General features: G+C 38.2%; 1 protein-coding gene across 1 annotated transcript; it reads right to left on the reverse strand.

Moving 5' to 3' along the window:
* Positions 1–17,076: 17,076 nt before the first annotated feature.
* On the reverse strand, positions 17,077–23,136 carry LOC103024247 (uncharacterized). Its single transcript, XM_049472433.1, has 3 exons — positions 22,990–23,136; positions 20,589–21,969; positions 17,077–19,563 (listed from the first exon to the last, which is right to left on the reverse strand). Exons 1-2 carry the CDS (start codon positions 23,015–23,017, stop codon positions 20,645–20,647), a joined length of 1,353 nt encoding a protein of 450 aa, XP_049328390.1. The 5' UTR covers positions 23,018–23,136; the 3' UTR covers positions 17,077–19,563; positions 20,589–20,644.
* Between the last annotated feature and the right edge of the window lie 379 nt (positions 23,137–23,515).

The following is a 23,515-nucleotide window of genomic DNA, read 5'->3' on the forward strand; positions in this document are numbered from 1 at the left end:
GCATGTCAGTTTATCTCTCCGCCCGGCAGGAGATCATTTCCCATTAACGTCACATGATCAAATCCCCGCTGATCCCACGCTGAGCTACATCCACTGCTGTCTGCTCTCTACCTTCTACGCTTTACTGCCCTCAGCATCTCAACTCTGAGAGAGAAGAGACGCCGGCGGAGGAGGAGGTGATTTACAGAGAACTGTCTTAGAAGAACCAATGAAGACGTGAAAAGATCACTTTTTCAAAAATTTCACAGCATAAATAAGAGTTTCTTTAGACCAAAGTCTGAGAAAAAACAGTAAAGAAGCCTTTTGATATTTGTAATATCTAAATTATATCCAGATTGATGAAATCTGATTTTGTAACGCCAAACCTTAGTTACCAACCCCAAACTCGATAGAGCAGTTTAGCCACAATGCTAACAACCCGACTCGCAGGCTTGGAGCATGTTAGCCACAATGCTAACAGCCAGTCTCTTCAGGCTTGGAGCATGTTAGCCACAATGCTAACAAACTGACCCCTCAGGCTTGGAGCATGTTAGTTTTTTTTATGAGCTTATGAGTTAGGAGTGTGCCATATCGTATCATACACAATAATACCAACTAAATTTCTGAATATCGTAAATGATATTATACCCTGAAATATCATGCCATATAACCCTCCTCTAATTATCACATCATAATACTACTTTTTACTATTTTTATATCTGTCCAGCATCATTTAATTTACTTTAATTCTGGATATATGAAGATATTTGGAGTGCATTATATTATTATTCTTAGTATCATGAAATTCTGAAACATTGACAAATCCGTTACGAATCTGATCAAATTTTAGTTTTTTATATCTCAGTTAGGGGTATTATTTTTAAATATTATTTTAGTGTGCAGTATGGAGTATTGGAACACAGCCGTAATTCTGAAAAGCTCCCAGGACGTCAGAAGAGCCACTGTGTCTCCCAGTAAAGCTGGAGTTATTATCAGAGCCAGACTCCAGAGACCCAAACCAAATGGGTGCATCATCACCTCTCACACACACACACACACTCTCAGTCACACATCCAACCGGAAAAACACACACACACACTTACACACTGTTACACACATACACACAGTTACACACGCGCTCATAGACGCTACATGGGTTGTGATGGCTGGCCAATTCCTGTGTGACAACTGACCCAATTTTATCCTCTCTACTTTTCATTCTCTCTCTCTCTCTCTCTCTCTCTCTCTCTCTCTCTCTCTCTCTCTCGCTCGCTCTCTCACTGGCTGTCCACACTCTTCTCCTTCACTCACTCTCTCGCTCTCTCTCTCTCTCTCTCTCTCTCTCAGTCTCTGGGTTCTCTGCTGATATCTCTCTCTGTCTGTAAGGTGCAGCAATTTCATCACAAAGCACATCTCCACACAGTGTGTGCGGCCAACGAGGAAAGGGCATCCGTTTCATCAGGCTTATGCAGGTGTGTGTGTGTGTGTGTGTGTGTGTGCTTTTAAAAATGTCCTGGCTCTGCATATTACAGTGTCAGGACAAACAGAATAGTCTGACTTTGTGAAAACTAAAAGCTCACACCTCCAAAATCAGCATCCTCAAAGTTAGAGCTGGACGATACTGATAAATTCAGATTTACATAGTAAATAAATAGTGACGTGATCTATCAGAATATGAAGGAACACATAAGGAATCATGTAGTAACTTAAAAGTGTTAAACAAACCAAAATACCCTGATAACTTGTGGTTTCTGAGGCTGGTTCCTCTGAGAGAACTCTTGCTCTTCCTTTTCTGGGGTGCTCCTGATGATTCCCAGTTTTAAAGTTCTTGAAATTCTTCCTTTTCTTTACTTAGTTGTGTAGTTCTTCTTTCTCATAATATGGATTAGAACATTACTCAAATAGAGCTATTCACTGTACAATGTATACAACTGATACTGATATGTTAGCATGTGCCAGAGATTTCTGTAAGTCTTCAGCTGACACTCTAGGATTCTTCTTCACCTCATTGATCATTCTGCGCTGTGCTCTTGCAGTCATCTTTACAGGACGACCATGCCTAGGAAGAGTAGCTGAACAGAGCTGAACTTTCTCCATTTGTAGACCTTCTGTCCAACTGTGGACACATGAACATCAAGGCTTTTTTAGAGATGCTTTTGTAACTCTTTCCAGCTTCGTGCAAGTCAACAATTCTTGAATGTAGGTCTTCTGAGAGCTCTTTTCTTTTGCGTGAGGCATAATTTACATCAAGTATCAATGCTTCTTAAGAACAGCCAACTCAAAACTGGTGTGCGTTTGTTTTTATAGAGCAGGGCAGCTTTAACCAACACATCCTCACAATCTCATCACATTCTGGCCACATCCAATTAGCTCTTAGAAAAGTCATTAGCCTAAAGGTTCACATACTTTTTCCACCCTCACTGTGAATGTTAACAACATGTTGTGTTCAATAAAACCATGCAAACATATAAAAACAATTGTGTGTGGTATTAGTTTAAGCAGACTGTGTTTGTCTATTGTTGGGACGCAGATGAATATCAGAACACATTTAATGAAGGGTTCACATACTTTTTCCGTAAATGGGATAAATCTATGATGTCAGGTCCTGATAAAGATATAAAAACCCTAAATGTGTGTGTGTGTGTGTGTGTGGCCTTATATAACCCTCATTCCCACTGCAGTGTCTGATCTGAGGATGAAACAGCCCATGCCTAAACCGTCCTTATTAAAGCACAGCGCTGAGGAACATTTCACTGAGCTTTACTGGGAAAAAAGTGCATCATCTGCACACAGCGCCATATTCCCCTACACTCACTCGCCCAGCACTGCAGTACTACAGAGAGAGAAAGAGAGAGAGACAGAGAGAGAGAGAGAGAGAAGCTGTAAAACGCCCGTCATCGGCGCAGTAACACTGAGCGCTGGCAGCTGTCACACCCGCCACAGACCGCCTGCAGGGGGAGGAGCCTTAAACACACACTGATTAATATCCAGAAATACATAATCCACAATACAGAACACTCAACAACACACACCAGCTGCTCTACAGCACACTACTAGTGCACAGGAGTGGACAAAATAATGGAAACTATATTATTTTACTATATTATCTGATACAGGGGTTGAACAATGAAACTGAAACACCTGGTTTTAGAGCACAATAATTTATTGTGGTGACGGACAGTTCTGGTGCACATTGAATTCTGCGTGATTTGATCAGCCGTGGTTTTATGTTTTTTGGATACAATCCGGGTTAGCACCCGAACATCCCTTTCAGACAGCTTCCTCTTACAGCGTCCACAGTTAATCCTGTTGGATGTGGTTGGTCCTTCTTGGTCTTATGCTGACATTACCCTGGATACCGTGGCTCTTGATGCATCACAAAGACTTGCTGTCTTGGTCACAGATGCTCCAGCAAGACGTGCACCAACAATTTGTCCTCTTTTGAACTCTGGTATGTCACCCATAATGTTGTGTGCATTGCAATATTTAGAGCAGAACTGTGCTCTTACCCTGCTAATTGAACCAACCTTCACACTCTGCTCTTACTGGTGCAATGTGCAATTAATGAAGATTGGACACCAGGCTGCTCCAATTTAGCCATGAAACCTCCCACACTAAAATGACAGGTGATTCAGTTTCATTATCCAACCCCTGTATATAAGCTATAACGTATAGCAGTAGAGCTCTAGCTAAAGTTCAGCAACCTAACTGCTGCTGGTTAACTAGTTAACTTTAGGGCTATTTTATTGTATGTCTTCTGTGATGGGGAGCTGAAACTTTTATTAGCTTTCATCTTCTTTTATTTTCCATTCCACCTTAAATGCTGCAGCCCCCACGGTCTGTTGCAGCATTTAAGGTGGAACAGAAAAATTAGATAGCTGACTAGCTACTGAGACACAACTGCTATCAATGCTGTATAATAATCCTTGCGTTTCCTTCAGGGAATGCACTTTTCTAGTTTTTCCTGGTATACATATATATATATATATACACCGCTCTGTATAAAATATAAAAGAGCACTAATAATGGTGAGTTACTTTGATTTTACCAAATTGAAAACGTCTGGAATATAATCAAGAGGAAGACATATGATCACAAGCCATCAAACCACCAAACTGAACTGCTTGAATTTTTGCACCAGGAGTAAAGGCATAAAGTTATCCAAAAGCAGTGTGTAAGACTGGTGGAGGAGAACAGGCTATGATGCATGAAAACTGTGATTAAAAAACAGAGTTATTCCACCTGAACTCTTTTAATTTAATGAATATGAACTTGTTTTCTTTGCATTATTTGAGGAATGAAAGCTCTGCATCGTTTTAAGTATTTTAGCCATTTCTTATTTTCTGCAAATAAATGCTCTAAATTACAATATTTATATTTGGAATTTGGAAGAAATGTTGTCCGTAGTTTATAGAATAAAACAACAATGTTTATTTTATTCAAACATAAACCTATAAATAGCAAAATCAGAGGAACTGATTCAGAAACTGAAGTGATCTCTTATATAGGAAACACAACAGCAGCCCCACTGGCCTGAGCCCAGTGTCTAAAACGCTCAGAGATGCGGCAAAAAGTGGGAGCTTTACCTTCTCTATCACACACACACACACACACACACACACATACACACACACACACACACATACACAGAACAAGTCTCTACCTCCTCAGCCTCTCTCTCTCTCTCTCTCTGCCTGCAGGCGCAGGGTTTTCTCTTCTTCTGCTCACATTAAAAAGCGAGTGAGGGCGAACGACATCTACACAGAGCTGAGAGAGAGAGAGAGAGAGAGAGAGAGAGAGAGGAAAAACAGACGTGTGTTTGGAGAGGCAGAGAGAGAGAGAGAGAGTGCGGGGACTGAAAGACGAGATGAATGAAAGAAAGAGAAAGAGAGGAAGCGCAAGGAGGGAGGGAGCGAGAGAGAGAGAGCAAGGTCATGGAGAGAAAGAAGAAAAGAAAAGAAGAGAAAAAAGAAAAAGGCAAAAAAAGCCCACGCAATTAGAGCATTCACACTCTGTCTCAGGCCTCCAGCTCTCTCTCTCTCTCTCTCTCTTTCTCTCTCTAAAGCTTTTACATCATTCTACACCGCTTTCACTCTCTCTCTCTCTATCTCCCTCTCTCTCTCTCTCTCTCTCTCTCTAGCTCTCCCCTCCCCACGCATGTTTTCTGTCTCTCTGATGGCTTCATTATGAAGATCTGTCTTGTTTCAGGGCTGGAGGAGCTGCAGAGGAACAGGTGAAGAGAGGTGAGGGGGTGCAGACAGGGACGGGACGGACAGACAGGGCGAGCGAGCGAGCGAGCGAGGGAGCAAGAGAGGGAGAAAGAGAGGGAGAGAGGGAGAGAGAGAGAGAGAGAGTGTGTGTGTGTGAGACAGAGACAGATTGCAGTATTTAAGTGCCTGCCCTGGGGAGCTGCTATAGGTGATGGGGAGAGCAAGCGAGCGAGAGAGAGAGGGAGAGAGAGAGAGAAAAAGAGAGTGACAGAGTTGGCTAGTAGAGAGAACTTGAGAGAGATAGAGGGACAGAAAAGCGAAAAACAAATATAATTAGAGAGGGAGAGCGAGAGAGAGAGTGGTAGAGAGGGAGAGAGAGAGGGCATAATCAACAGAAAGAAAGAGGGAAAGAGAGAAAAAGAGAGTGACAGAGTGGGCAAGAGAGAGAGCGGGAATAGACAACTTGAGAAAGATGCACATAAAAGAGAAAAATAAATAGAATTAGAGAGGGAGGGAGAGAGAGAGAGTAAGAGAGAGCATGATCGACAAAAAAAAGCGAAGGAAAGTGAAAGAAAAAGAGAGAAAGAAAAAGAGTGACAGTGTGGGCGAGAGAGAACTTATAGAAAGATAGAATGATAGAAACGCAAAAAACAAATATAATTAGAGGGAGAGTGAGAAACAGAGGGGGAGAGAGTGGTAGAGAGAGAGCATGAACAACAAAAAGAAAAAGGGAGACAGAAAGAGAGAAGGAAAGAGAAAAAAGAAAGTGACAGAGTAGTAGAGAACTTGAGAGAAATAGATGTACATAGAAGAGAAAAATAAATATAATTAGAGAGGGAGAGCGAGAGAGAGAGTGAGAAAGAGTGATGAGAGACAGAAAGAGAGCATGATTATTAGAAAGAAAAAGGGAGACAGAAAAAGAGAGAGGGAAATCGACAAAGAGATTGACAGTGGGCAAGAGAGAGAGAGCGAGATAGAAGGACAGAAAAGAGAAAAAAACAAACAAAAAAAAATATTAACTTTGCATAGTAGTCGAAACTTGGTTGAGGTGATGAGAGAGAGAGAAAAACCGTGATGGAGAGAAAGGAAGAGAGGAAAAGAGAGACCAATAAAGAGGGCTAGAGAGAGAGAGGGAGGAGAGGAGTAGAGAAAGGAACCAACAACTTGACAGACAGAGAGAGAGAAAGAGAGAGAAAAAGAGGATGGGGATGCACTGATTCTTTTTTTTTTAGTTCTGATAACAATACCAATACTTAAATACACAAACTACTGTTTGCCACAATGCTAACAGCTGGAGTCAGTAGAGTTGTAGCCAAGATGCTAACAGATACAGCAGCTGAAGTCAGCAGGTTAAGGCAGGTTCCCATGATGCTAACTGCTTTCCGAGATGACAGGTTGAGTTATAAAGGCTAGAATAACTGGATTAGCCGTGATGCTAACTGTTTTATAGGATGGGTTACTGCTGGGTAGACCAGGTATGTTTTGTTTGAATTATAAAATCTAGAATTCAGTGTGTTGTTATTGGTGCAGACATCGGATTCAGTCATACAGATCAGATTAATGATCTGCTATATGATCCAGCTAATTCTGTGCAGAGATACAGAAAGTGAGAGAGAGAAATAGGGGGAGGGTGAGAAAACTGAGTGAGAGAAAGAGATATAAAGAGAGAAAAAGCGAGCGAATTATGAGCAGAAGGAGAGATTGAGCAAAACAGAGAAATAGAGAGGAAGATAATACAGTGATAGACGTACAGTATGAAGACTGTGTGAGAGAGGGAGTAAAAGAGTGATAGAGTAAGAGAGAGTTACAGAAATAATGAGAAAGAAAAAACACACACACACTCACGCATTTCATTCTTGTCTTCTTGCAATTTATATATCATTATTATACACTTTTATCATTTTTTATTGGTTTATTTTAAATCATATACATATTTTTTTCTTTCCTTGCTTTTTTTATTACATTTACTTTTTGTTTAATCAGATTGAATGTATGTATGTATTTGTGTATAGTATAAGTATGTATATATATATAAAAAAGTGGTAATGATAGAAAAAAAAATAGAGTTGCAGTACAAAGACTTACAGAGAAAGAGAGAGAGAGAGAGTTACAGTGAGAGAGAGAAAAAGAACAAATGATTAAGATACAGAGGCATACAGAGAGCTAGAGAAGAAGAGAGCGAAAGACAGTGTGAGAGAGCAAGAGAAAGAGAATAATAAAGAGAGAGAGCAATAGAGTTACAGTATAAAGACAATGAGAGAGAGTGGTAGAGAGAGAAAGAGAGTGGTAAAAAGAGAGAGAGAGTGGTACAGAGAGAGAGTGGTAGAGAGAGAGAGAGAGTGGTAGAGAGAGAGAGAGAGTGGTAGAGAGAGTGGTAGTGAGGGAGAGTGGTAGAGAGAGAGAGTGGTAGAGATAGAGTGGTAGAGAGAGAGAGTGGTACAGAGAGAGAGAGTGGTAGAGAGAGAGAGAGAGTGGTAGAGAGAGTGGTAGTGAGGGAGAGTGGTAGAGAGAGAGAGTGGTAGAGATAGAGTGGTAGAGAGAGAGTGGTAGAGAGAGAGAGAGTGGTAGAGTGAGAGAGAGTGGTACAGAGAGAGAGAGTGGTAGAGTGAGAGAGAGTGGTACAGAGAGAGAGAGTGGTAGAGAGAAAGAGACAGTGGTAGTGAGGGAGAGTGGTAGAGAGAGAGAGAGTGGTGGAGTGAGAGAGAGTGGTAGAGAGAGCGGTAGAGAGAGGGAGAGTGGTAGAGAGAGAGTGGTAGAGAGAGAGAGAGAGAGTGGTAGAGTGAGAGAGAGAATGGTAGTGAGGGAGAGTGGTACAGAGAGAGAGAGTGGTAGAGAGAGAGAGAGAGTGGTAGAGAGAGTGGTAGTGAGGGAGAGTGGTAGAGAGAGAGAGTGGTAGAGAGAGAGAGTGGTAGAGATAGAGTGGTAGAGAGAGAGTGGTAGAGAGAGAGTGGTAGAGAGAGAGAGAGAGTTAGAGAGAGTGTGTGGTAGAGTGAGAGAGAGAGTGGTAGAGAGAGAGAGTGGTGGAGTGAGAGAGAGTGGTAGAGAGAGAGAGGGAGAGTGGTAGAGAGAGAGAGTGGTAGAGAGAGAGAGAGAGTTAGAGAGAGTGTGTGGTAGAGTGAGAGAGAGAGTGGTAGAGCGAGGCAGGGGGTGAATGAGGGCAGCTGTTGGCAGTAGTTTAGTGATGCAGGCTGTAATTTTCTAACAATAGTTTGTGAGCACGCTCCAGCAGCCCCCTGATAACCCCCCCACCCAACCCCCCCATCCCCCCATCCCTCCATCCTTCCACCTCCACCTCCCCCCAGCCTTCCGCTGAGCTCCTCACGCTCACACACCTGCGCCTGTCCCATCCTGCAGCACCCGGATCTGCTTCCTGTCATCCCTCCATCTCTCCGTATCCATCACACTCCTCTCCTCACTCCTCCTGACACTCTCTCTCTCTTTACCACAGAGTTCTCTCGCTCTCTCTCTCTCTCTCGCTCTCTCTCACACTGAGCATACAGACCTGTACTTAACACAATAACACACTGCAGTAACACACACTAACACTAATACACACACCACAATAGCACACAGTTTATTTTACAGTATAAACAGTATACAGCACCAGCAGATTATTCTACAGTACAGTAGGGATTTGATGATATGGCTCTTAAATAATATCACTATATATATATATATATATTTCTGGGTTTGAAACTCATGCAGCTTGCCATCAGCTGCCGGAGCCCTGAGAGAGCACAGCTGGCCTTTCCCTCTCTCTGGCTGCGCTTTCCTCCGAGCGTTAAAGCTGTGATTCTACACGGCAATGCTGCATCAGCAGCAGTTCAAAAAGAGGCGGAGTCTGACTTCACATATATCAGAGGAGGCATGTGCTAGTCTTCACCTTTCTGGTGAGTGGGTTGGGTAATTGGCCTTGTAAATTAGGCGAAAATGGGATAAAAATTAGAAATAAAAGAAATATATGTACAGTATATATGCAGGCAATATCAAACTGTGAGCACCCCTTTAAATTCTGTGATAGTCAATGCAGGAAAGTACAGTATCCTAGTTACTGACAGTGGTCAGCCATCCAGGTTCGTCATTCCTGCAGGCGACAAAATATGAAACTTCAGCAATTATGAAGTAGGAAGCAAGAAGGGAGAGAAAGAGAGTAGAAGAAATTAAAAAAAGAGAGTGATAAGTGATAATCTACACTGAATATATTAAACCTACGTCTACAAATGGTGCAATTTAGCAACAGGTAGACAGCAACAAAATAAATGGATAATTCTTATGTTAACGAGTGAACATTTAGCTTGGGGCCCCCAAAAATTGCTTGTTTAATTGCATGGACAACTCTAGCCAGACACCACCAGTCACCATCATTATTTAATTAATGAATTTATTTAAGTTTCTATGGTGTATTCCTGGTACACACGTGACACTGTGGATGGAGGAATGTCAAATGAGCGCCCTCAACTCACTTTGAAACCTCACTCCACCTCCAATAATTAACACCACCTTAATTAACATGAGCATGCTGGCCAGTGCTCAACCTATCATTCCACTCACAAGATAATACCTCACAGCTTATACAGATGTGGGCATTCCCAAGCTGTTAACGCTTCTTTATCAGTTTAAACACATGACTTTTGGCTTGTCAGTATATGCGAGCCTCTTTTGAGCGAAATGAAGAGAATTTGATAGAAATAAAGGCTTTTGAGTCCTGTTCTTAAAGAAGTCCTGATTGTTAAGGTCGTGGTCAGCGCTGGACTCTTCATAAAATCACTCTGGAATTTATTTAATGGTGCATCAGCTCAGAATATGGGAGGAAAATGAAGGAGAATGCTTTGTGCCGTGGGGTAAATGGCCTCCTTTACCACTGCGCAACCAAGCTTAGCGCTATTCGACCTAATGACTGCAGTACGATTACGACCCAAAGCCGCCTTCAGCTTTTCCCTGAAGTTAAAAACAACGAAATAGAGCGTCCAAACTGTGTTCAAACAGCAGCTCTACTGAAGCCAAAGCGCAATATTTAATAAAAAACATCACTTTCCCACTTCTTTACCATGTCTTGCCTACGAAACTACAATGTAAAATATTTATTAAACAATTGGCAGCAGACAAACCCACAAAGCACAGTACATTTATCTCAGCAGTGCAATTGTAATGCAAGTGCAAAGGTACTTCAGAGGTAATTTTGCTGCTAGCCACACATTTAGCTAGCTATCTACCTCAGTAGTGCCATTCTAATCATAAAATGTACCTCAGCAGTGAAATTTTAGTCAGACATTTAGCTCATATGGTGCAATTCTAGACATAAATATACTTCAGCTGTGCTATTCCAGTCTTACAATTATCTCAGCAGAGCAATTTTAGTCAGAAATGTTGCTACAGAACACTTTTCTAATCCCAAATTGATCTCAGCACTGCAATTTAAGTCAGAAATGTTGCTCCATAGAGCCTTTCTAATCCTAAATTTACCTCAGCGGTGCAATTTTAGTCATATATGTTGCTCCATAGAGCTTTTCTAATCCTAAATTTACCTCAGCAGAGCAATTTTAGTCATAAATGTTGCTCCATAGCGCTTTTCTAATCCCAAATGTACCTCAGCAGTGCAATTTTTGCCATAAATGTTGTTCCATTGCACGTTTCTTATCCCAAATGTACCTCATCAGAGCAACCTTAGTTATAAATGTTGCTCCATAGTCCTTTTCTTATCCTAAATTTACCTCAGCAGTGAAATTTTAGCCATAAATGTTGCTCCATTGCACTTTTCTTATCACAAATTTACCTCATCAGAGCAATCTTAGTCATAAATGTTGCTCCATAGTGCTTTTCTAATCCCAAATTTAAATCAGCAGTGCAATTTTACAAATACATTTACATCGCTACACTGTTCTAGTCACAAATTTAGCTAGTTAGCTACCTCAGAAGTTAGCTAAGTAAAGGAACTTCTGATGTGCCATTACCTCAGAAGTTCTATTCTAGTCAGAAATGTATCTCAGCAGTGCAATTTTTACTTTAGGCATGTCTGCTGCTGCTAAAAACAATCCTAACTTTAGAGGAATCCTTGCAATATGAATTAAAATGCATGCGTCTTAATGACTCCGTCTTTTCGTGTATTTTTTCGATTGCAAAATCTACAGAGAATTCCTAAAATGATTGATCTGAATAACAGATTTTAAGTTTCTAAGCGTGTCAAAATACTCAGATACGTTCAGGTAAATTTTTTTGTAAAATTTGTGAAAATATTATGACATAATGTTTCTACTGTTGCTGTTGATTGGTTGATGTTTTGGGTTCAGGTCGGTATCAGAGGTGATTCTCCTCACAGATTAAATAATTCTGCACTTTTTGTGACTCCTGAACGCTGCCGTTTAGCCTTAGACTGTTTGGCCTTTTTGGAAATATTGAAAAGTCACATATTAAAGCTCTGACTCTCAGCGGACGCAAACTATTACCCAGCGTTCGACCCAACATGACTCATCTGAGCCGTCGCCTTTAGAGCTGTAATTTAGTTACTTAAAGGCCTTTTCCTGTACGCTGTTTCCACCCACATGCATCACCTTCACTGCTTTACTGCTTATAGACTCTTAGTCTCTCTCTCAGGACCAGCAGAATTCAGAGTGAGATATTTATACAACAGTAAAATAATAAAATAATAAGAGTCCTAACAGCCTGAGACGGTGACAGGGCCGGGCTATAATTAACACAAAACTCTAAAAAAAAGGTTTTTCAGGCAGAACAGTAAAAAAAACTACAGGTTTGGATTGATACTGTTTAATTATCACCACTTCCAAATGATTGATTCATCTATTTTCACCATTTTTTTAGCATAGTTCACAAGAGCACACTTTGTGCTCTTTATTTCCTTTTTATTTCTTCATTATTTTATTTTGTAAATAGTTTTATATTATTGCTTTTAACTTATTTTGATTAGTTTCTTTTGTTATTATTATTACTATTTATTTTTTATTTCTTCTTATTATTATTATATATTTTTTTATTTATTTTTTTCATGTACTATGCAAAAGTTCGTTTTAGCTTAATTTGAACTTTTTTGTATTAATATTATCTTCTTTTGATCTTAATTTCTTAATTAAACCTAGTTTTATTATTATTTTTCTAGTCTTATTCTATTAAAATTTTATCTATTTTTTATGTTTTATTTACTGTTGTTTTAAAATGGTTAAATGTAGGTATGTCATGTCAATCCTTGTGGTTGTTAATCCTTGGCTATATTGAAAATGAGAGTTGCCCTCAATGTACTTCTGAGTTAAAATAAAGGTAGATTGACTAATTGATTGATTGATTGATTGATGCGCTACATTATTAACTGTGCTTAGAAATCATTCAGGGAATTAACAGGGTTCCTCTTTAAACACAACCGCTTAGTGAGAAATGATAAAAAAAAAAATAGGCAATTTATTTTAGTGACACCCAAGCCACAAAGTGTTCGTTTTTGGCAACATGAGTTAGAAATTCACATTATTAGTCAGCTGGTTTTAATAGCTAATTGCTGATTGGTTCCTGTAGGGTTCAACAGATTCTTTTAACGTTTTCCTGTGCTTTACTGCTCTTTAATTACACGCTGTTCGTCTCCACCGTACAGCGCGAGTATTAATACTACCACGCTCCTGCGCTGCCTGTTGCCAAGGAGAAATTAGAGACAGTGGGAAAGAAGGTTGAGTGTAAAACAATACAGCGGCGATTCAGACACCTTTCAGACGCAACTCGTCTAGCTCAAGAGGACCATTAATTACCGTCAGCTCTAGTCTTACAAGCAGTTTAACTATCAAATATCCTCGTAAACACAGCATTTAATTACATTTCCTTTATTTACTCTACTTATCCCACACCCAACAGTTCTTACTGATTTAGAATATATGAAAACTTGCCCGCCCTTTAACAAAAAACAGTTCATCAGCTTGGCTCGCTATGGCGATCTGTGCAGGTGCAGCAGCCATAACAATTAGCGCTTATGCTATCCTCACTAAAGGTTGTATAACAAAATATTTTTCAGTTTTGCGTCCTCCGAGGAACAGAAACATTGTTGCATTTGGCAGGACTTAATGTAGGAAAATATGTCATTTTCTTGTAAAAGTGCAAAAACCAACACAAAATACAGGCCAGTAACAGTAAGTGCTACAGTAACACTGTAAAATATATCTAGCACAGTTATATGTAGCTGACAATAATTTGCCCGATATCAGAAACAAAGAGCTCTAATCCAGAAAATACTAACTAAAACACATAAATATAACTTTTAACAGTGCAAAAACTTCAAAACTGATAAAGCTGTATTTATGAATTTTAAGCGAGGATAGAGAGGAATATTAAATAAAGCTCATTCCATAAGGAAAAACAGGACTTCCTGAGACTGCTACTTCCTGCTAGTCCATCTACACTTAATACATCACGATATCGATATATTGTCCCACGCCTAGTCTTAAATAAGAACTTAAAAATGTTAAACCAAAACACAAAATACTCTGTGGAGCATTTAGGTGATCTTATCTGGGGAGCTGTTAACTTGTGGTTTCTGAGGCTGGTAACTGGTAACAGGAACTGGAACTTGCGTTTCCTTTCCTGGGCGGTCCTGATGAATGCCAGTTTCATCATTACACTGTTTTCGATGGTTTTTGCAGCGACTGCACTTGAGGATACTTTCAAAGTTCTTGAAATTCTTCTTTTTTGAAATGACTGACCTTCATTTTTTACAGTTTCGTGTATATTTTTTCTTTACTTAGTTGAGTAGTTCTCGCTTCTCATAATCTGGATTAGAACATTACTCAAATATTCACTATTCACTGTATACCTGTAACTCTACCTCTTCACTACTTTACAACTGATGCTCTGAAACACATTAATTAAGAGGAAAGAATTCAAGTAATTAACTCTTAATGAGTTCAGCACAGCTGTTAACTGAAAGCCTGAATTCCAGATGACTCTACTTTACTACTAAAGCTGACTGAGAAAAACTGTCATCAGAGCAAGAGGTGCTACTTTGAAGAATCGAAAATATAAAACAAATTCTGGTTTGTTTAACACTTTTTATTTACTAAATAATTTCACATGTTTTCGTTATACCCAATCTACAATGCAAAACATTTTTAAAATATATGATTAAAAAAATCATTTGACTGTTACTGTATATATATGTATATGTATGTATATGTATATGTATATATACAGCTCTGTAAAAATTATGTGTTTCTTTGATTTTACCAAATGGAAAACCTCTGGAATATAACCAAGAGGAAGATGGATGATCACAAACCATCAAACCACCAAACTGAACTGCTTGAATTTTTGCACCAGGAGTAAAGCAGCATAAAGTTATCCAAAAGCAGTGTGTAAGACTGGTGGAGGAGAACATGATGCCGAGATGCATGAAAACTGAAAAACTAGGGTTATTCCATCAATAAGTGACTTCTGAACTCTTAAAACTTTATAAATATGAACTTGTTTTCTTTGCATTATTTGAGGTTTGAAAGCTTTTTTTTTGTTATATCAGCCATTTCTCATTTTCTGCAAATAAATGCTCTAAATGACAATATTTTTATTTGGAATTTGGGAGAAACGTTTCAGTAGTTTATAGAATAAAATCATAATGTTCATTTTACTCAAATGTATATCTATAAATAGCAAAATCATCCTTTTTTCCAGAACTGTATATTGTATATTGTACAGCTCTACCTGTAATCCTGGAGATGTTCTACCCTATTTGTCTAGTTTGGTAGTTTGGTTCCTGTAGAAGTGTCTCAGAAACTTGAGCTGACTGTTTGCTCGCTGTCTAACACAGCCCAAACCATAGGTTATTCTTCTTCTTTTTCTTCTTCACCTGTAAGTGGTTTTAATCTTATGGCACTCTCACTGCTGTTGTGCAGTGAAAGTGCTGCATGTGGATTGTATAAGAGAGGCTGTGGATTTTTCTAACCCCACCCGTTTTCAGGCAGACCCCTCCTTCTGCGCTAGGATTGGCTGGGATTGGACATCACCTGCGCTGTGATTGGCTGAGAGTTATCGCAGGCAGCCCGGCTTGTAAGTGTAAATCACTTGCCAAGGCTGGCAGAGGGGGGTGCCTGAATACGGGTGGGAAAAGGAATAAAGAAATAAACAGCTAAGGCGAGTGTGTGGCCAGAATCCATCCCTTGTGGACGCGATGTCCGTATGCTGTGGGGCCAGAGCCAAGCTGAGAAGATGGATAGAGGCATGATCTGACAGCTAGACCACCCCCACCCCCACAACACCAACATCACCACCTTTTTGTATGTTTTTTCGTTTTCCACCTGTTTCTGGGCTTTAGGATGCAATCAGCAGTATGCAACAGTATGCATGCAGGCATGTATACACGTTGTTACTATCATCATCATCATCATCATCATCATCACTGTATTATTAATAAAATAAAACATTTAGAAAAAACTCGTTTTAAGTTGATTTAGTGCTGAATTGAGCATGCATTAGTTATGCATTAGAGTTTAGAGCATGCACAATAACCAATAAGCAAAAACAACCCAAAATTGTACTTGGATTGCAATTGCATTTGATTGCAATCATTTACGCTATATTATTTATACAAGTTAATACTATTAATAACATTAATAACATTAATAACAAGAGATTATAAGTAATATATGTATGCACACACTTACCTCACTCATCCTGGAAAGGTGCACGAGGCTTTTTTTCCTCCTGGACTCTGCAGTGACTTTATGCCTCTCTACAGATCAGTAGTAGCACCAGAAGCAGATGCGCGAGCCTTGTCTTCGTTCTCAGCAGCAGGACGTTGGCAGGACGTTGGCAGGAGCAGGACGCAGTGTCTGTATGGAGAACAGGATCAGCAGCAGGATGAAGAAGCAGCAGCAGTGCTCGGTTAGCTGAGAGCTGAGAAGAAGGAGATGTCTGATTGAACGCAGCCCCCTCCACGCGCGCGCACTCACTCTCTCACGCTCTCACTCACTCACTAGCTGCTGCTGCTGCTGCTGGCGGCTTTTCGGCGATAAAGCACTGCGAGTGCGGCTGCGTGCAACAACCCCCCCCCCCTACACTCCTCCCCAGCTTTTCCCTTCTGCCCCCCCTCCCCTTCTCCTCCCTCCACCCCTTATCCCTCCTCGCCCACTCACGCGCAGACGCAGCAGCACCCCAGTGCCAACTGTATCCGCGCGCGCGCCACAGTAAAACACACAGTACAGCGCTCACCTGCAGGGGGTCTGAGCGCGTGAGAGCGCGCGCAGCAGCAGCAGGTCTCCCTGACTGTGCACACCTGATTCAACTCCATCATCATCATTATCATTATTAGCTACAATATCAGCATCAGTTAAATTTTAGGCGTGTTTTTTTGTTTTATTAAAAAATGGTTAATACAATATGGAAAATACTCTAAAATAGTAAAAGATTATTTTTCATATTTTCTTAATCATTTACTTAATTAAAAGTTCAAATAAAATAAAACATCCCTGAATTCCCTGATGTTGTTTTTGGGGGTTTAAGCTGCAGGCAGGACTGATGCTGATATTCTAGTAAATAAATGGTTATTAAAATATGGAAAATACTCTAAAAATACGATACATGAAAAAATAACTGTATAATAAAACCTGTTGTTAAGCTGCAGTCAAGACTAATGCTGATATTCTAGTAAATAAATAGTTAATAAAATATGTAAAATACTCTAAAACATACTATACATAAAAAAATAACTGTATAATAAAACCTGTTTTTTTAGAGGATTTAAGCTGCAGGCAGGACTGATGCTGATGCTAATGGTTAAAAAATATTATTGCTGTCCAATAAAAAACAAGTATCTCTACTCTAAAACTTAATATAAATAACAAAACTGTATAATGCAACATGGGTGTTTTATTTATTCATATAATTAAACAGGTACATAGGCACATTGCTATGAAAAAGTGTTTTAGATTTTACATTTTAATTTCAGACCAAGATAACCTGACTATACATAAAAAGCAGTTTAAAAAAATAAATGATGATTTCATTTATCAAGTGAAAAAAATTAATTCAAATCAACATGGGCCTGTGTGGAAAAAAAATCTGGTTGTGTCACTGTTGGCAGCAAAAACTGCAATCAATCTTTACCAATAACTCGCAACGCGTCTTTCACATCTCCGTGGAGGAATTTTGTTCCACTCTTCTTTACAGAATATTTTTAATTCAGACTCATTGGAAGATGAACTGCCTGCTTTTTAAGAGGTGGACTTAAGGGTCACGAACAGATGGACGGATTCTGATTCTCCTTCAGGATTGTCTGATAAACAGCAGAATTCCTGATTCCATCAATTACAGCAAGTTAAAGTCCAGTAGCCCCAGACCCTCCCACGCACTACCACCACCATGTTTTACATTGTTCAGTATAATGTTCTTTTTCTGAAAGTATATTGTAGTTTTACGCCAGATGTAACGGGACACACACCTTCCAAAAAGTTCCAGTTTTGTTTCATCAGTCCAAAGAATATTTACCCAAAATCTGTATTATTTCATCTGTATTGTATTGTTTTTGAATCATTACTGTATTTGGAACTGATTTTTTTTCCTTTAGTAAATAGTGAGCACCTGTATCTGTAATTTTACAACCTGACTGTTATTGTTATTTGAGTGTTATTTTAATAATAAAAAAATACAATCACTTCTTGTTTTTGACTGAGAAAAATATATAATTTATACAGTATTATTTTTCTTTCTTAAATGACATACAAATTTATGTAATATTACAATACTTATCTATGATTAAATGTGTTTCCAATCACATAAAGGTTTATGCACATAATATAGTACACAGTCTTTTAAAGAGTACACAAAGCTACAAAGCACATTAAAGGAAAGGAAGCCATGAATTGAAATCTGAAGAAATAATAAAAAATAAAATAAATGTAAAATATTAAGTAAAAAAAGCTAAAATGAGTCATGAGTCATTTCACTGCTGCTGTGCTTACTGTGCACATTATCAGCTTTAACTGTATTTTCTTAGAGAGAGTGAGCGCCATCTACTGCTGAATACAGATACACACGTCTACATTTAGTTCCTGTAGAGACAGAAGTATTGCCAATAGAATAAACAGGACTTCCTGGATAAGATCAATAAACACATTTATAAGCATCAATCTATTCTATCTACCCTAGTAAATAAAAGTAGATTAAAGTATACAAAGCATTATTATGCTATAGTGCACTGAAGTGTTCTTGTAGCCACTTTATTATTAATCAGTATATTTAAAGAGTGCTAAAATAGAACAACTCTTTTTTGTACTTATTATACTTTAATTACAGTATAAAAATAATACAAAAGTTTTACTTAAATTGAGCTAAGTGTACTTAACTGTACTTAAATTGAATTATTGAAAATATACTACTTAAGTAACATTTTAACATTTAAACTACTTCATATACGTTTACTGTAAACATATTTTAAATATGCCCACAGTAAAATCATAATTCATTTAGTTAGTATAACAACTGTATCACTATTTATTATACACCAGGTATATTAGAAATGTTCTAAGAATTGATGTTAAATATATGTAATCTATTTATATTAAAGTACAAATATGCTTCTTATTCCTGTCTTTTGTAAGTAGCACACATCTAATATACTTCTTGGAGTATAAAACAATATATATAATATACTGTACAAATTGATTTATTTATTTTGTATTTGCCATTTAAATGTGTTTAAATGTTATTTAACACTGTCTCCTATAATTGACTAATATTTATATTTTCCTAATTATAATTTCAAAGAATTAAAATACATTTTATCTATATTTATATTAATGTAATACCTAAATATATATTTTAAACATTTTACCAATGTAGTAATTTAATTAACTTTCTAAAAAGTTACATGATACGTTGTACTTTAAGTGAACTACTCTAACAGCTGTTTTTAACACATTTTGTTGAAAATGTACAAAAGTATATTTGGAAATATATATTTGGAAATATATAGTATATTTGGAAGTACTTTATAGTCGTATTGATTTAAAAAATGCACTATATTGTACTTTTTAAAAACTATGATCAAAGTTAACTTTCAAACATTTGATATATTTTGAGTAAGTACATAAATCTGTTAGTATATTTACAGCATACTTTAAGTACAATTAAGTATATTTTTTTTCACCAGGGTATTGATCTATGGAACAGTGGAACTGTGTTCTCTGGAATGATGGAGTGAGTGCAATCAAATCCTCACAGCAATGCAAGATAGACTCTTGATTTTTTTTAAAAAGATACAATGAATAAACAGGAGTCCCAACACTTTTGTCCACATAGTGCAGTTCTTCGGGATGAGGACTGAAGACTATTGATCTTTTAGAAAAGAGCAAAAAAAGGTGGAGCTTCATCCTGTGCTGGTGGTGTTGGTGCAGATTACCTGGTGAAATCAGAAAGATATGATTGGCTTATTCATAAATTCATGTATATTTTAATGTATTATTGTTATACAGATGAGAATACACAACCTCAAATCAGGAGCTCATGAACTCCTTCTTAAATAAACATATATTCCTGCATTTCAGATCTGCAACAATTTTCAAAAATGGGGGCAATTTAGGGCTAATAATGAGGCAAAAAATCCAACATGTAATTGTAATCAAGAATCTCTGAGAAGTAAAGATGAGCAGACGGTCTCCAGTTTGTGACAAATGTGTGAGAAAATGACGGGATGAATTTGCTTATTTGTCCCTCTAAAGCCCATAATATCATTTAATAGCTCCTTCCGCTAAATCCACTTTTTCTTGTTCGTTGTATAATACTATAGGTCTCTCTGAATTGTATATGATGCTGTGTATAAAACTGCTAGCTATCTAGCTATCTTGTTCAAGTAACTATAGGTTTAAATTGGATCCCCGGTTGATTCCGCGTTTTACCAAGACCTTAAATAAACACTAGGGAAGCACAGTTTGACAGTCTGGGCTTGGCTTAAGCTGTTGATAAGGTCGTATTCTCTGCTGCAGTGCTCTTAGCCAATCAGAGGCGATATATTTGCGTGTATGAATATTCATGAGCAAGAGCAGAAATGCTGTCTTTCTTCAGAGACCCCTAATTCAGTGATCTAAAGCAGAGCTAAATAGAAACACCTGAGCACTTTTTTCCACAAACAATGGCTCACAGGTTCACTTATACTAGAGACACAACTATACATTTTAAAATGCGTGAAAAAATGATGGAATGGGGAGGAGTTTCAGTGTGTGAAGAACTTTCATTTAGCAATAGATGATAAAACCACATGAAGAGATTACTCTACAACTTTATCACCAACAATCTCTACAATACAGAGTTACTTTTTTAATGTGCTGCAAGCCTGAAATACAGGAATGAGTGCATTTTCATTCTTTTCCAACTTTTTTTTCTGATTTCAGTTTTGTAGTATAAGGAAATAAGAGGATATACACTAACCAGTCACTGAAGGAGCTTCTGTGTTTCCAGCTTTTATATATTGTACTCATGTTCTTCTACTCAAAGCCGTATTCCTCTTGGTTTATTATTTTATCTCTTCCTGGAAGCGTCGTGATGTCCTCGTCCTCCTCCTCCAGTGCCAGCAGTAGTTTTAGAGTCTTAATTGCTGTATAGAGCACGAGACCAGTCATTACCAAGCCCCAGTGGTTCGGGAACAGAGCAACGCCACACCCAATGACGAAGGTAGCGATGTGCATGCCTTTGAGTTGAGATACGTGAAGATTTTGGGCGTTGTGGAAAAAACAAAGGCAAGTTATCCATACGAACATGAAGCTTACCAAACCGTAGGATATCAAGGTTTCTCCAAACATTCGTAAAGCTATTGCTGATCCCAGTGCTGCACCTTTACCTGCCCATGCCAGGAGTCTACCTCCATTATTAGGTACTCTACTTATGAGAATCTGCACGGCTACTACAGAAGATATAGCAATTATTACTGGTACTCCAAATAACAAAGCTAATTTACGAATATAGAGCAAAGATTCAACACTCTTTGGGTTTAAATCCATTGAGTATACATTGGAGTTTGCCGCAAAGAGAAACGCCAAGAACCAAAAGCCATGGCTTAACTTTGTGTCTGCTTGGCTTAGACTCAGTAAAATGTAAGGTATGGTAACAGCAGCTGGTCCTACTCCACCTTGTAGAGTAACAACAGTTGCAGAACCTACAGCCATTACAAGCCAACCGCTCAAACAGTGCATAGAAATTAATACAGGCGTCAAAATGATCATCAGTGCAAGCAGTGACGCGTAAAAACAGGCTAGACACGCCGCTATAAAAGCATTCGCAACTTTACCTACCCTACTCAAAATGTTCCACAAAGCAAAGACCATCAAAACCAACATCGCCAACCAAACAGGCCTCATACTTCCATCCCAGTGCTCTAAAGCCTGAACCTGCAGAAAAACCACCACAATCGCTGAGATCGCTGTGGAAAACGTCGAAATCTCTGACAAAAAAGCAATAAGAACTCCCAGTTCAGTGATCAGATCCCTAGAGAGCTCAAACACCCCCAAAAACATGTTCCCTAACGTTAACACAACCCCCAGCACCGTCATGGCCTTCGCTTCTCTCAGAACTCTACAAATAAACCTAATCGACCTCTGAGTCACATGACTATTTAAAAAGTCCCTCCATTTCTCAGCAACTAAATCCATAGGAATCATGAATCCACACATCGACGCAACCATCGCTGCAGCTAGAACAGCGTACGTGAGCATTGCAGCTCCTGGATACTCTGATGCATCGTCTACTGATCCGATCAGAACCAGAGCCAGGGTGAGTCCAGAGACAGACCCAGCAAGGAAAGCGATGGATGATCCTGTAAAAGAGAGGATGCATTATATTAATAAATCTCAGTCTAGTTTGAGGATACCTTGGCATGGGAATGAATGAACTTGTATCAAAGCCCATGACTCGCAGTACCATCAAACCTATAACAAAGCATACTTTTGACACCAAAAAATACATGAACTATCATTGAGTCGGTGGCAGAAAACCACCACATTTATTTTGTGCAGCAAATTCCCGTCCCTGTGTGGAGTAATGATGGAATTTAGTTTTTAGAGATGGATCACGCTTTAATCCCAACTTATCAGCTTATTAGGATCTATTTTAAGACCTACCTTTCAGTATTTTGCAGTATGAATTATTCAGTATCCACTTAGAATTATTATCTACTATAAATTATTCAGTATCCACTATGAATTCATATTTACTTTATATAATTCAATATTCACTATGAATTAATATCTACTTTATATTATTCAGTATCCACTATATTCAGTATCCACTATGAATTAATATTTACTATATATAATTTAGTATGCACTAGGAATTAAAATGTAATATATATTATTTAATGTCCACTATGAATTAATATCAACTATATATTATTCAGTATTCACTATGATCTAATATCTACTAGATATTACTCAGTATCCACTGTGAATTAATATCTACTATATATTATTCATTACCCACTATATTCAGTATTTTTATTATTATTATTATTATTATTATTATTATTATTATTTTGTATTCATTATGGCTCATTCAGTTCCTACTATTAATAACACTGAGTTACATTGTTTAAGAGTTTAAAGGGTTAAATATGTATTAGATCACTCATTAGATTAATGCAAAGAAATCATAGAAACCTGATATTGGCAGGACATTTATGCAAAAACTGATTTTAACACTCAAACAGCGAGTTTAACTGTCTTACATTAAAAAAAAGCTGTTTATTATTATCATACAGTGTAGAACTTGTTAAAACAACAGATGAAGAGAATAATCAGTTTATTCTTAAATATATTTAAGAGTAAATCTCATTACATACTCAGTACTTGCGCAGGAAGTTCCTCCATAGTGAGACAGGCTTGGACAGGAGAGCAGATCCTGCAGGACTGAGGAGTTACGAGTTAGTTTCACTTACTGGTAAATGAAAGTGTGTGTGTGTGTGTGTGTGTGTGTGTAGGTCAGGAGTTCCCACTAGAGGGCAGCAGAGTACTACAGATAGCTGTGTGCCAATCAGCCATAACATTAAAACCACCGAATAACATTAATGATCTGATTTCAGTTTTAGTTATTAAACTCTGAATCACTTCCGTGTTTACAAGTGTATAAAAGCAGCAGAACCATCACTGATTGGTGGAAACGTCACACTAGAGCTCGAGCAGTTTGGACTGTGTGTCTCTCCACTCTTCCTCCAGACTCTGCTCCCTTGATTTACTTTAAATGAAATGTAAAATGTACTGATGATCAGTGATGGTTTGGAGAGACATGTCTGTCATCTGCTGCTGTTGATCCACTGTGTTTTATTATCAAGTCTAAAGTCAGTGCAGTTTTGTTTCCCCACAAAATCT

The sequence above is a fragment of the Astyanax mexicanus genome, chromosome 25, assembly GCF_023375975.1.
Source record: "Astyanax mexicanus isolate ESR-SI-001 chromosome 25, AstMex3_surface, whole genome shotgun sequence".
NCBI lineage: Eukaryota > Metazoa > Chordata > Actinopteri > Characiformes > Acestrorhamphidae > Astyanax > Astyanax mexicanus.